The sequence below is a fragment of the Aulonocara stuartgranti genome, assembly GCF_965226115.1.
Source record: "Aulonocara stuartgranti genome assembly, chromosome: 8".
NCBI lineage: Eukaryota > Metazoa > Chordata > Actinopteri > Cichliformes > Cichlidae > Aulonocara > Aulonocara stuartgranti.
This window is the reverse complement of record NC_138959.1, coordinates 15,905,892-15,919,530: the sequence shown is the minus strand read 5'-3', so window position 1 is coordinate 15,919,530 and position 13,639 is coordinate 15,905,892. Positions and strand designations below refer to the sequence as shown.

Genomic DNA, 13,639 nt, shown 5'->3' with positions numbered 1-13,639 from the left:
AGGGTAACACCACCTGGGTCTGGGTGCAGTTCCCCCCTCCAGGGGCAAGGGTACCTAGACCCGGTTCGTAGAGTACGCTTGGGGAGTGTGATCGTGTGTACAGCGTCTCTTTATGTCTGTCTCCACGTTGGTTGAGTGTGGAGTAAGTGCATATGAGAGCATGAGGGTGGGAATGGATGTTTGTGTCTGTGTGTGCCTGTATGTCTGTGTCTATATGTCAGGTTGGGTATCAGACGCCACCTCTCTGGGGACATCTCAGGCCCTCCAAGGTTTGGAGGCCTATCTCCACCCACCACCACTTCCCCTGCCAGTGACGGACTCCCTCAGGTGTCGGTGCGTTGGTGGTTCTTTGTGTCTCGGGGTGGGCGTCTGGGTACACACTGGCTCACTCCTTGGCGGCCGCTTATCGGGGCCTGGAGCCTGGGGCTCGCTCGGGCCACTTCGGAGGTGGGGTGCCCCCGGCCTCTCGGCCTGGGGCTCGGTCACTCAGGCACAGCTAGCTGCCGGCGGAGCTCACGGGCGCGTCACTGCAACTCCCCCTGGCTTCTGCTCTGCGGCTGCTGAGTGAGCCCTCATCTGGGACTCTCCTCAGCTCTTACTGGGACAGTGGCGCGGCTGCCCCTCTGTTGGTCTTCCTTGGTCTCTTGTGTTCTGGGGGCCTCTGGATGTCTGGAGTTTTGATCTCCTCCATACCTGCTTCATACCCTGGAGGACGGGGCTGTGGCTCCCCACACTCCCTAGTAGATCGCTACATGGAGAAACCTTTGGAATGCAAGCATGCTGATCCACACAGGTATGCACACAGGTGTACACATGGGTATTCACAGACGCGGACTACAGCTTTCTTGGCTGCTGCCTCAAAGCACATTGTGCGCTGTCTATCTTGCGTGCTGCACAATATCGTTTATTATTTAGTATCTACTGATATCTACTGCTAGCTAGTTTATTGTGATGGTGCTATTTTTTTATTATGTTGCTCTTTGTTGTTTGCTTTCTCTTCTGTTTTTTTTCTCCCTACAGGTGACCCAGGTGTTTTGTTTTTTTGTTTGTTTGTTTTTTCTTTCTTCCCCCCCCTTCTCACCGTCTCTTCTCCCCTTTGGTTTTCTTTCTCTCCCTCTCTTTCTTTCATTCTTTCTCCCTGTCCTATCCCCCAGTCATGTCTGTCCCGTTTGTAGCAACTGAAAATAAAATAAATTCATAATTATAATAAAGGTCAATCAAATGGACCAATATGGGAAGGCCATGATGATCCACTTGGTAAAATAAATCCGCTTGGCATCTTTCTTGGCCTTAAGACAACAATTCTGATGGCTAAAGATCCAAACGGGACACAAAAAAGAAAAAGAAAAAAAAAAATCTGATATCTTACCTGGAATCAATGTTGGTTTCTGTTCAATAACCAAGAAACAAGGCTACAAAATGCAAATTGACGTTACCTGGAAACATGTGGTAGTTTAGGTCTAATAACCAGGAATCAGGGCTGCAACATGGAAAAAATGTTAGTTCCATGTTAATAACCAAATAAAATCCAAACCAAATGAAAAATTTCAGGAAGCATGATGAATACCTGGAAACGTGGTAGTTTCTATGAAATAGCAAATAATAGGGGTTGCAAAATGCAAAACTACAGTTTATAGTTTCATATAACTGAAATCTTAGGATCACAAAAAAGGTCTTCATTTGCTATCATATATTCAGCATAGCTATTATGACTGTTTTATATTACACCACTAAAAAGAAAATAATTAATATGTAGCTATACAAGCAGAATGATGCTCTAACTCTTTAAACTGCAGTTTAAATAAATAAATAAAAATCTGTCGCTAAATAAATAAATGCATTAAACAATCAGTTGAAGATTATACAGCTACATCAGAACGATTAAAAACCTTTTTCATGCAGCTCTGTTCCACATATTTCTTGAAATTGTGGCATTTAGCATCTGTCCTCTCTGTGGGAGAAAGTTCAAAAGTTGTCAAACTAGTTGTCAAAATATTTATTATATTATTAGTTGCAGTTTGCAGTGATCTAGCAATTATTGCACTAAATCACCTACAATTAATGAAAACAAAACCCTTCAAAATGGTATTTTAAGAACTATATTTGTTGTATCAATTTGGCTATGATTTGGTGTGGTGTGGTTCACAGGCTGGCGAGTCCTTCTGGACAGACGGTTGCTCCCAGAGATGTGAATGTCACGCTCCAAATGACCTACGATGTTCTGCCTCGTCTTGCACTCCTGAACAGCAGTGCTCCATCAGAGACGGCCAGCTGGGCTGTTATGATGCCATGTCCACCTGCACTGTGTGGGGGGATCCACACTACATCACCTTTGATGGAGCAGTGGCTCATTTCCAGGGAACTTGCTCCTACATCATCGCTGAGAGCACAAACCACGGCACTAACGAAACACAGTTTCAGGTGATAGCCACCAACAATCACCGTGGAAACAACCGTGTGTCATTTGTGTCTGCAGTGGACATATATCTCTCAAATCATCCAGAAAGTGTGTACATCAGGATCGGACCCAATAAAAGAGTAACGGTAAACTATCTATCACTTTTAAGATGAACAGCATTCTACTTTGTCTAATCTGCACAAAAGTAACAACACACACTTATTGCATCTCTTGTCCTCTCAGGTAAATGGAAATGATGCTTCTCTTCCCACCACAGTGGGAATCTTAGCTCAGGTGGTAAGGCAGGGAAGCTACATAGTGGTTGATGCCTCTGACTTGCTAGTCCAGTTTGATGGTCAGAGCACTTTGCTGGTCAGACTGGGCCAAAACCGTCATGACAGAGTCACAGGGATGTGTGGAAACTCTAACAATAATCCTTCAGATGACAAAGTCTTACCCAATGGCACACTGGCACAAAATGATAATTATTTTGGACACAGCTGGAAGTCACCCACCAGCCAACCAGGGTGAGTTGCAATGGAAATCACTATTGATGCTTCAACAAGGCAGTAGCTGATGGCAGTATGATTTGTCTTTTCCAGATGTGGCTCCACTGATGAAGATGATGATGGACTGAATGACTGTACCTTTAGAGAAGAATATTCCCAACTCTGCAGTGTCATCACCAACACCACCGGCCCATTCAGCACCTGCCACCTGCACTCTGACCCCCAGCCATTTTTCTCTTCCTGTGTCTACGACCTCTGCCTCTACACTCCAGCCAATGGCATGCTGTGTTCCGCTGTCTCCGCCTATGAGAAAACCTGCTCTGTTCTAGGGCTAGACATCCCTGACTGGCGCTCTGCTTTGCATTGTGGTATGTTTGCACTGCTCAAATTAGACATTTAATAAAAATTTAAATCATTGCCATTCATCACTGATGATCCTTTCTCTGTGTCTGCAGAGGAGTCAGACCCCTGTGAAAAGCTGGACTGCACAGAGCACGAGTGGTGTGGTGAGAAGGACGGTGTCTATGGCTGCTTCTGTAATGAGCACCACCATCGGCCAAACAATGAGAGCTTCGGTGCGGGCTAACTAAAACCTTCAGCAGTATCTGTAGTGTATTTATTGCATTAGTCAGCCTTTATATTAAGCAGTCAAGTCAACAAATGTCTTTCAAATCAGTATTGATGACTCAGCTTTAAAAAATATCATGCCATAATGGGTCAGATTGTGTTTCTCTCTCCTTCTTAGACTCGTCCATCACTTGTGTCAGTAGTTCTGGCACCATATCTCTGTCCCGCTGTCAGCTGTTTGAGGCCGGCTTCCACTCTGATGCCCTCCATCTTCGAGATGAAACCTGCAACGGGACTCTTGAGGATGGTCGACTGGTTTTCCACTTCAACAGTGATGACCAGCTTTGTGGGACAATGCTGAGGGTACAATTAGTACATTGAAGGAATCTTTTTGATTCTTTCACTGTACTAGCATTTCATTCATTGTAGAGCATTTTTGATGGCAACCTAAACTATGCTTAAACTCTTTTGTCTTCTTACTCTTAAGAGCAACGGGACCCATTTCAGTTATGAGAACACCATCAGCGGGGATGTGGACCCTCATCATGGCCTTATAAGTCGTGAGAAGAGCATCCACCTGTACTTCTCCTGTGACTATCCTCTGACCCAGAACCTGTCTATGGAAGTTGGCATCAACCCTGTAGAAAGGTGATAACCAAAACACCATCTGGCTTACATTGTTTTGTTTTTTACTTTTTCGTCATATGACATTGTGGTTGTTGCTCTTCCAAATAAACATAGCTGTGTGAGCTTTATAGAACTTTATATCACTGTTCGATTGTCTTCATAACAATCTGACCATGTGAATGACCATCGTTTTATTCTGTTTTGTTTAATACCAACATTGTTCTAATGCGTTCATTTTTTGTACACCCACACTGATACCTCATGTTGTTTTGATTTCCAAGGGTCTGTGTTCCTCACGCTGAGTGTGGCTGCAGCTTTGAGGGCCGTTACTACCGCTCTGGACAAACTGTAATATTAGACAAAAACTGTGGGAGACGTTGTAGCTGCAGTTATGGCTCCATAACTTTCCACTCTCAAGGTTGTGGCCCATTTGAATCATGCAGGCTGGAGAATGGAGAAGGAAGATGCAGACCAAATAGCTATGAAACATGCTGGATCAGAGGCCCAGGGTCATATCAGACATTTGATGGACTGACATACCAATATCCTGGGGCGTGTCGATTGACACTTGCCAAAGTTATGGGACTGTCCAGTCACCCACACTTCATGGTGACAGCAGAAAAAGTGCCAAGAGGCCAGCAAGGTTTTGCACGAATTCTGCATTTTGAAGCAGAGGGGATACACGTATCTATTGAGATGGCAAGGAACAGTAAAGTGAAGGTAAGTGAATGGAACACTTACTTAAAATTATGTTCTTCCTTTAATATTTATTTATGTGTACACAGACTCAATACTGTTTAAGTCTTGTTAACTGCAAAAAACTGGATGATCCTGCAGGTTAACGGTCAGCTGATCAGGCTACCTTTCAGCACTACATCCAACCGAATCCAGATCTTCCACAGCAGCATTTACAGTGTCATCATTCGCACCTCCTTTGGTGTAACTGTGCAGACAGTCTGGCCTCACTTTGTCCGTGTCACTGCTCCTGGTGTCTACAATGGTTCACTGGGTGGACTCTGTGGTAATTACAATGGTCATCCACATGATGACTTCAATACACCCAACGGTGTCCTGGTCAACAGTTCTCAGGACTTTGGAGACAGTTGGCGAGATGGCTCTCTGGCTGCTGACTGCGTTCAAAGCATGAACCAAAATTCTACAACTAATTACAATTCTACTGAGTACTGTGGCATTCTCAGCTCACCAGATGGGCCATTTGTACCCTGTTGGTCTGTGGTTGACCCGAGCCAGCAGGTGGATGTATGTGTGGAGATCATGGGGGCCTGTAACAATCCAGCATCAACTCTGTGTGGCGTCCTACGAGATTATGCACTAATGTGTCAACAGAAGGGTGTTGCCTTAGGACAATGGAGAAATGCAACTGGCTGTGGTAAGCATTCAACTGTTTTTGAATTAATTCTAGCCATGATCTCCAAATGTTTAAAAATGCTTTTTTATGTTAACCTGTTTGTTTTTCTCCAGCACTAACCTGCCCATCAAACAGCCATTATGAACTCTGTGGAAGCTCTTGTCCTTCTGCTTGCCCCAGCCTCTCTTTCCCCTTCACCTGTGATACTGTGTGCCAGGAGGGCTGTCAGTGTAACAATGGTTTTATCCTCAATGGTGACCAGTGCGTTCCACCAACATCTTGTGGATGCTATCATCAAGGACGCTATCACCAAGGTGGTGAGCAGTTCTGGGATGGTGAAGAATGTCAGAGCTTGTGTACCTGTAACGGCACTACAGGGAGCGTCCACTGTACTCCCAACTCCTGTGGGCCCCAGGAGTCCTGCCGTGTGGTGGAGGGCGAGTTTGGCTGCCATCCCAACCCTCATGGCACCTGCTTTGCTATTGGAGGCCCTCACTACATCACCTTTGATCGTAAGGCCTATTACTTCCAAGGAACCTGCCGCTATGTTCTGGTGACCCTCTGTAATGCCACTGATGAGCTCAATCAGTTTTCCGTGGAAACTAAGAATGAGGCATTGAATGGGCGTCCACTTTCAATACTAGCTGAAGTTTTTGTGAATGTCTGGGGCTACAACGTGCATATGTCAAGGGACAGAAGAGGTTTGGTACAAGTAAGTAGTTAGTGATAGTTCTCATTCGATGATTGTTATGAACAATTTCAGGTGTATGAAGTAAATGGCAGCTACATATATTTTAGGGATATTTTTACTGCTGTGAAAGAAAAACAATAACAATTAAAAAGTAGAAAAACTACCCACTGATTTTCTTTGCATATCTCTTCTAGGTGAATGGAGTAACTAGAAATTTACCTATTATCTTGAATGAAGGTAATGTGTCTATCTATGCAACAGGATCTCGTATACTTGTCAGCACTAATTTTGGCTTGAGTGTTACCTATAATGGATATAGTGCAGTGTTTATCTCCGTACCACCAAATTACAGGTACAATTCCCACCCATCAACGCTGCAGTAATTATTGTTTGACATGCTTTAAAAAACAGGATAATCCCAGCTATATAAATAATTTATTTACTAATAATTTATCCTTATGAAACTAACACAAGGACTATTGCTAACTGTTGTCATCAACAGAGAAAAAATATGTGGACTTTGTGGAAATTTCAATGGAAATCCAAATGATGACTTTCACACACCATCTGGAACGATAGTCACATCTCCAGATGAGTTTGGGAGAGCCTGGAAGGTGCCAGGCAACTACACGTGCAATGATGGCTGTGGCTCCTCCTGTCCACAGTGTGCCAATGAACAGCCTGCTAGAGATCAGTGTGAGGTGATACAGGCAGCTGATGGGCCCTTCAGTTTCTGCCACGAGGAGGTGGACCCGGCGCCATATTTCAACGACTGCGTGTTTGATGTATGTTTGTCAGGAAATCAAGGCCACGATCTCTTGTGCAGTGCCATTGAATCATATGTCAGTGCCTGTCAGTCTGCTAATGTTCGAATCTATCCTTGGAGAGAGAACACCACCTGCAGTGAGTCAACATGTCATTATATTTTATTTATATCTAAATGTACAAGAAATTTGCTAACCACTTCAGAAATAAAATGTCCAACAATTTTACAATACTCACTGTATCCACACTGTATTACATTAAAAGTGGTATGTCTGACTAGTGCCATTTGTCACGTTTCTCACTTATTAAGCACTGGACTGTCCAGCCAACAGCCATTATGAGCTGTGCGGTACTGACTGTGGCCACACCTGTTCCAGTCACATTGATGAAACCTGTGAGCAGTTCTGCTCTGAGGGATGTTTCTGTGATGAAGGCTTCATCAAGAGTGGGACCAGGTGTGTCCCAGTGGAAAGCTGTGGCTGCCAGTATGACGGATTCTACTATGATGTAAGACATATTAAAGTCAATAGTAAATACTCTTTGAAGTAATTCCCTTCAAATCAGCAGAATCAGCAGACTTGCCCTTCTTACATTTAGAAAGCTTCGTGAAGTGTTTTGGACTGTGACAAAGCTTAAAATTCAGAAATATATATTAAAGAAACAACAGAGTCTATTATAGCTCAGTAATAATGTGGTAATATTGAGGTAACAAGGTAGAAACAGGAAGATAAAAACAAGATATATAGCAAATAATTGCCACTTCATTTCCAGAGTAATAACCAAGTGATCTAGTGAGTACTATTACATTTAAATCTATGTAATAACAGACCATAAATTATAAGTGATAATATGGATACAAATGTATGTACATGAGCTTAAAAAACCCAATTAGTAATAGTATAGTCACATTTACTAACAATTAAACACATTTTTATATATACTAACCTCATAATAATAGGGTAACAAGATACTAATATGATTTTAAGTTTGAATGTTTTGGGATACCATTACCATATTGCCATAATGCTGGAATGAATCCTGCCTCATTCACCAACATTCTTTTTTGTTTGACAACAGTATCACCGTAAATATTATGTTTAAATCTGATATCTTACCTGGAATCAATGTTGGTTTCTGTTCAATAACCAAGAAACAAGGCTACAAAATGCAAACTGACATTACCTGGAAACATGTGGTAGTTTAGGTCTAATAACCAGGAATCAGGGCTGCAACATGGAAAAAATGTTAGTTCCATGTTAATAACCGAATAAAATCCAAACCAAATGAAAAATTTCAGGAAGCATGATGAATACCTGGAAATGTGGTAGTTTCTATGAAATTGCAAATAATAGGGGTTGCAAAATGCAAAACTACAGTTTATAGTTTCATATAACTGAAATCTTAGGATCACAAAAAAAGGTCTTCATTTGCTATCATATATTCAGCATAGCTATTATGACTGTTTTATATTACACCACTAAAAAGAAAATAATTAATATGTAGCTATACAAGCAGAATGATGCTCTAACTCTTTAAACTGCAGAATTTTGGGGGGGAAAAAATCTGTCCCTAAATAAATGAATGCATTAAAACAATCAGTTGAAGATTATACAGCTACATCAGAACAGAACAATTTCTTGAAATTGTGGCATTTAGCATCTGTCCTTTCTGTGGGAGAAAGATCAACAGATATGAGTAGTTGCTCTGTCACAATATTTAGTACATTAATAGTTGCAGTTTGCAGTGATCTAGCAATTACTGCACTAAATCACCTACAATTAATGAAAACAAAATCCTTCAAAATGGTATTTTAAGAACTGTATTTGTTGTATCAATTTGGCTATGATTTGGTGTGGTGTGGTTCACAGGCTGGCGAGTCCTTCTGGACAGATGGTTGCTCCCAGAGATGTGAATGTCACGCTCCAAATGACCTGCGATGTTCTGCCTCGTCGTGCACTCCTGAACAGCAGTGCTCCATCAGAGACGGCCAGCTGGGCTGTTACAATGCTACCACCTGCACAGTATCTTTCAAAGGTATCGTGTACATTTTCCCTGCTATGCAGATGATCTCCAGCTCTGTCAATGAAACCATGAGACTAAACTGTAGGAATGTCTTAAAGACATAAAGACATGGATGATCTTTAATTTTCTGCTTCAAATTCAGATAAAGATAAGATTATTGTACTCAGCTATAAAACTCTTACAAACATGATGTCTAACCAGATGCACACTCGGACTGGGATTACCGTGGCCTCCAGTAACACTAAGAGAAATGTTTGCATTGTTTTTGACCAGGTTGTGTCCTTCAGTGCTAATATTAAACAAATAATTAGAATGGCTTTCTTGCATTTTAATTAGAAAAATCCTATTTGAGAGTGACGCCAAAAAATTAGTTCATGCATTCATTACTTAACCCTTTAAAGCCGGTCGGAGCGGGCACGCTCTGTGTTGCATAACTATCTTTAAATCCTGGTAGCATTGCAACCACATAAGCTAGCACAATAATTTTTTTTGCATATGAAACCGGAGGAGTTGTACTTACATCTTATGCCACCAGCTTGTCCTAAGTCACAGTTTCCTTCCACATATAGCTTTGCAAAAACTGCATAAAAAGCACTTGCAGCAACAAAAACATAATATTCCAGAAACACGCTTTGCTGATTCGATCAGCTGTTTGTAACACTTCCTACATCCATCAGCGTGAACTATCGCATGTCCGCCATGTCCTGCCCAAAACCGGAAGTGATGTCATTTTCCGGAAATGTAGTTTTTTACCATCAGGGCCTCATGAGCCTACACTGGTGTTTTTAAAAGTTATGTTTGACTCTATGACTTCCTGTGTCGTTTCTGGGATGCTTAGGACTCATATTGCACTGCTGGAAATAGTTTATTTTGATGCATATGCTGTTTTTTTGCAAATTTGCACTATAATATTTATTTTCGTTTTTCCTGCAGTATATAAAAATTGGTGTATTTCAAAAATAAAACTATAAAGACACTCAAAATAAATTTCCTGTGGTGGGAAACTATTTTGTGCAACTTTTTTGTATTTAAAGTTTTGAGGGATAAGCCTCTTAAATTTCTCTAACTAGAAATATATGTTAAAAAAACAAAAACGATTTATTTTTTGTAGTTTATTGCACTTTTTTGCAATTTATGTAATTACTATGCACTTAATGCAGACATATTATTAAAATTTGGGCTATAATGGTTGTATTGATGTATATCAAATTGAAATGCTCCCAAAAATGGCACTACAGCATGTAAAAATATAATATAAGCTCTGGCGGACTTGGTTCTATGGTAGGTCTTAAAGGGTTAAAGTCTGGCCTACTGTGATTCGTTATTATCCAACACGTTCTCACTCTCAAAGTGTAACATTTTATGCTAGGTGACAAATTGTCAACATATTATGTTTTTGGACACCCAACACGTTCCTAAATGACGAGATCGGAAAAATGAGGGAATATGAGAACCGTTTGGTCTCAATCTACAAATGTTTGCTCTTTTTCTCAACATCGCTTGGGAAAACACTATTTCATGCCATTAAAGTACTGGTTACGATTAGGAATAACGTTATGGTTAGGGTTAGGAATAAGGTTAGGTTTAGGGCTGGAATACAGGGCTGGAACGTCTATTACCGCAGGACCGTCATTCCACTTGATTTCATCCATAACCCGGCACGTACCATAAGAACGCGGAAGGTCACCTTTCGCGTTCCTCAGGAACGCCATGGGACGTGACAAAACGTCGGGATGTTACGCCTCGGGAGTGAGAACGGTCTGTATTATCAGATTTTCCCAAAAACTCACTGAAAAGCATTGAGTTGATCCAAAATGCTGCAGTACGGACAGGGACTAAAAAGAAAGAACATATTTCTCCTATCCTAGCTTCCCTTCTTTTGCTCCCTGTTAAAGCCAGATTCAAATGTAAAATTATTTTCCTCATATAGGTCTTGAACAATCAGGCCTCATCTTATCTTAATGAAATCATAGTGCCGTATCCTCCCAACAGAGCACATCTCAGACTGCTGTTAGGCATTGTTGGATTGTTGCAGTGGTCTCTCTGTTATTTGAGGGTCTTTAGTTTACAATATAAAGTGCCTTGAGGCAATTCCTGCTGTTATTTGACAGTACATGAAAAAAATGTAAGGTTTGAAAGTTTTTTCCTAAAGCTTTATGAATGTAAATGTCTGGACATTTAACACAAGGCATAAGGGACATTTCCTTTTATTCTTTTTAAGGTGAATTAGTGCAGCTGGGTGCTTCATTCTGGAGTGACAGGACCTGTGCACAGAAGTGCACATGTACCTCAACAGGCTTGCAGTGCCGCAATGAGCCGTGCTCCTTTTCACAGATCTGCAAGCCAGCTTCCTTCCAGTTCTCCTGTCAGACAGTGCCAAGAGGAACCTGCACCATAAGCGGTGATCCCCATTACTACACCTTTGATGACACAGTGTTTCACTTTCAAGGCACTTGCACGTATGTTCTCTCTGAGCAATGTAATAGTGGACGGCCCTACTACAGAGTAGAAGGCAAAAATGAGCACAGAGACAGTACTCAAGTCTCTTGGACACGACTGGTGAAAGTGCATGTCTACAATGACACAATTGAGCTTGTCAAAGGACGCCATGGTCAGGCTAAGGTTGGTCATTTTGATTCTGGATAAATTCTACACTTTATGACCAGATATACTTTTCTCACTTGATATATTTGCTGGTTTTTTTACAGGTTAACGGGAACTTTGCATTCACTCCATTCTCCCTTAGCAATGGCACCGTGCAGGTTTATGAGTCAGGTTTTTCTGTGTTTGTCAGCACTGACTTTGGTTTAGTGGTGTCTTATGACACAATTCATCATGTTCAGATCAGCTTGCCCTACACTTACCAGAATGGTACATGCGGTCTTTGTGGAAACTTCAATGGCATTCGTAGAGATGACTTTCAAACTCGTGACGGTGAGGTTGTGAGCTCTGATGTGGTTTTTGCTAACAGCTGGCAAGCATCTGGGGATGATGAGCCTGGCTGTGGGCCACAGTGCGGAGGTCTGGACTGTGCTGTTTGCACTGTAGAAGAGACAGCATTGTACAGCAACACTGACCACTGTGGTATCCTCAGCAGTAGTTCTGGACCTTTCACGGCTTGCCATCAGCAACTTCCTCCACAGTCCTTTGTGGACAGTTGTGTGTATGATCTGTGTGTAGGAGGAGGGTACCGACCTATTCTCTGTCAAGCCCTAAGTGTGTATGCAAGTCAGTGTCAACAAAGTGGTATTCGGCTACCAAGTTGGAGGACACCTGGCTTTTGTGGTATGTTAATCACTTTTTTTTTTTTTGCATTATTTCAAAATATTATTGTATTAAAATTCCACCGATGTAAATATCGATGTTGTTCTCTTATGCCTAGAAATCCCATGTCCAGCCAACAGCCACTTTGAGTCTGAAGGCACAGGATGTCCACCTACCTGTGTTAATCCCAACTCTACCCATAACTGCCCTCTACCTCCCCAGGAAAGCTGCATCTGTGATTCAGGCTACATCCTCAGTGGTGGGGTCTGCGTCCCTCATGCTGAGTGTGGCTGCAGCTTTGAGGGCCGTTACTACCGCTCTGGACAAACTGTAATACTAGACGGAGACTGTGGGAGACGTTGTAGCTGCAGTTATGGCTCCATGACTTGCCACTCTCATGGTTGTGGCCCACTTGAATCATGCAGGGTGGAGGATGGAGAAAGAGGATGCAGACCAAATAGCTATGAAACATGCTGGATCAGAGGCCCAGGGTCATATCAGACATTTGATGGACTGACATACCAATATCCTGGGGCGTGTCGATTGACACTTGCCAAAGTTATGGGACTGTCCAGTCACCCACACTTCATGGTGACAGCAGAAAAAGTGCCAAGAGGCCAGCAAGGTTTTGCACGAATTCTGCATTTTGAAGCAGAGGGGATACACATATCTATTGAGATGGCAAGGAACAGTAAAGTGAAGGTAAGTGAATGGAACACTTACTTAAAATTATGTTCTTCCTTTAATATTTATTTATGTGTACACAGACTCAATACTGTTTAAGTCTTGTTAACTGCAAAAAACTGGATGATCCCGCAGGTTAACGGTCAGCTGATCAGGCTACCTTTCAGCACTACATCCAACCGAATCCAGATCTTCCACAGCAGCATTTACAGTGTCATCATTCGCACCTCCTTTGGTGTAACTGTGCAGACAGTCTGGCCTCACTTTGTCCGTGTCACTGCTCCTGGTGTCTACAATGGTTCACTGGGTGGACTCTGTGGTAATTACAATGGTCATCCACATGATGACTTCAATACACCCAACGGTGTTCTGGTCAACAGTTCTCAGGACTTTGGAGACAGTTGGCGAGATGGCTCTCTGGCTGCTCACTGTGTGGAAAGCATGAACCAAAATTCTACAACTAATTACAATTCTACTGAGTACTGTGGCATTCTCAGCTCACCAGATGGGCCATTTGTACCCTGTTGGTCTGTGGTTAACCCGAGCCAGCAGGTGGATGTATGTGTGGAGATCATGGGGGGCTCTAACAATCCAGCATCAACCCTGTGTGGCGTCCTACGAGATTATGCACTAATGTGTCAACAGAAGGGTGTTGCCTTAGGACAATGGAGAAATGCAACTGGCTGTGGTAAGTATTCAACTGTTTTTGAATTAATTCTAGCCATGATCTCCAAATGTTTAAA

General features: G+C 42.3%; 1 protein-coding gene across 1 annotated transcript in view; it reads left to right on the top strand.

Annotated features, from left to right (window-relative positions):
- The window catches only part of LOC309713168 (IgGFc-binding protein-like), a gene marked incomplete at its 5' end in the record, with an annotated part of 57,791 nt that overhangs the window by 2,958 nt on the left and 41,194 nt on the right, over window positions 1-13,639 (top strand). Inside the window, 17 exons of the mRNA XM_082544569.1 lie at window positions 2,149-2,544; window positions 2,642-2,925; window positions 3,001-3,275; window positions 3,363-3,482; window positions 3,653-3,837; window positions 3,962-4,122; window positions 4,383-4,821; window positions 4,939-5,491; window positions 5,584-6,182; window positions 6,356-6,513; window positions 6,664-7,064; window positions 7,237-7,433; window positions 8,795-8,960; window positions 11,170-11,570; window positions 11,657-12,233; window positions 12,331-12,914; window positions 13,032-13,584. Coding sequence (XP_082400695.1) covers window positions 2,149-2,544; window positions 2,642-2,925; window positions 3,001-3,275; window positions 3,363-3,482; window positions 3,653-3,837; window positions 3,962-4,122; window positions 4,383-4,821; window positions 4,939-5,491; window positions 5,584-6,182; window positions 6,356-6,513; window positions 6,664-7,064; window positions 7,237-7,433; window positions 8,795-8,960; window positions 11,170-11,570; window positions 11,657-12,233; window positions 12,331-12,914; window positions 13,032-13,584 — 6,049 coding nt within the window. The remainder of the gene's footprint in view (window positions 1-2,148; window positions 2,545-2,641; window positions 2,926-3,000; window positions 3,276-3,362; window positions 3,483-3,652; window positions 3,838-3,961; window positions 4,123-4,382; window positions 4,822-4,938; window positions 5,492-5,583; window positions 6,183-6,355; window positions 6,514-6,663; window positions 7,065-7,236; window positions 7,434-8,794; window positions 8,961-11,169; window positions 11,571-11,656; window positions 12,234-12,330; window positions 12,915-13,031; window positions 13,585-13,639) is intronic.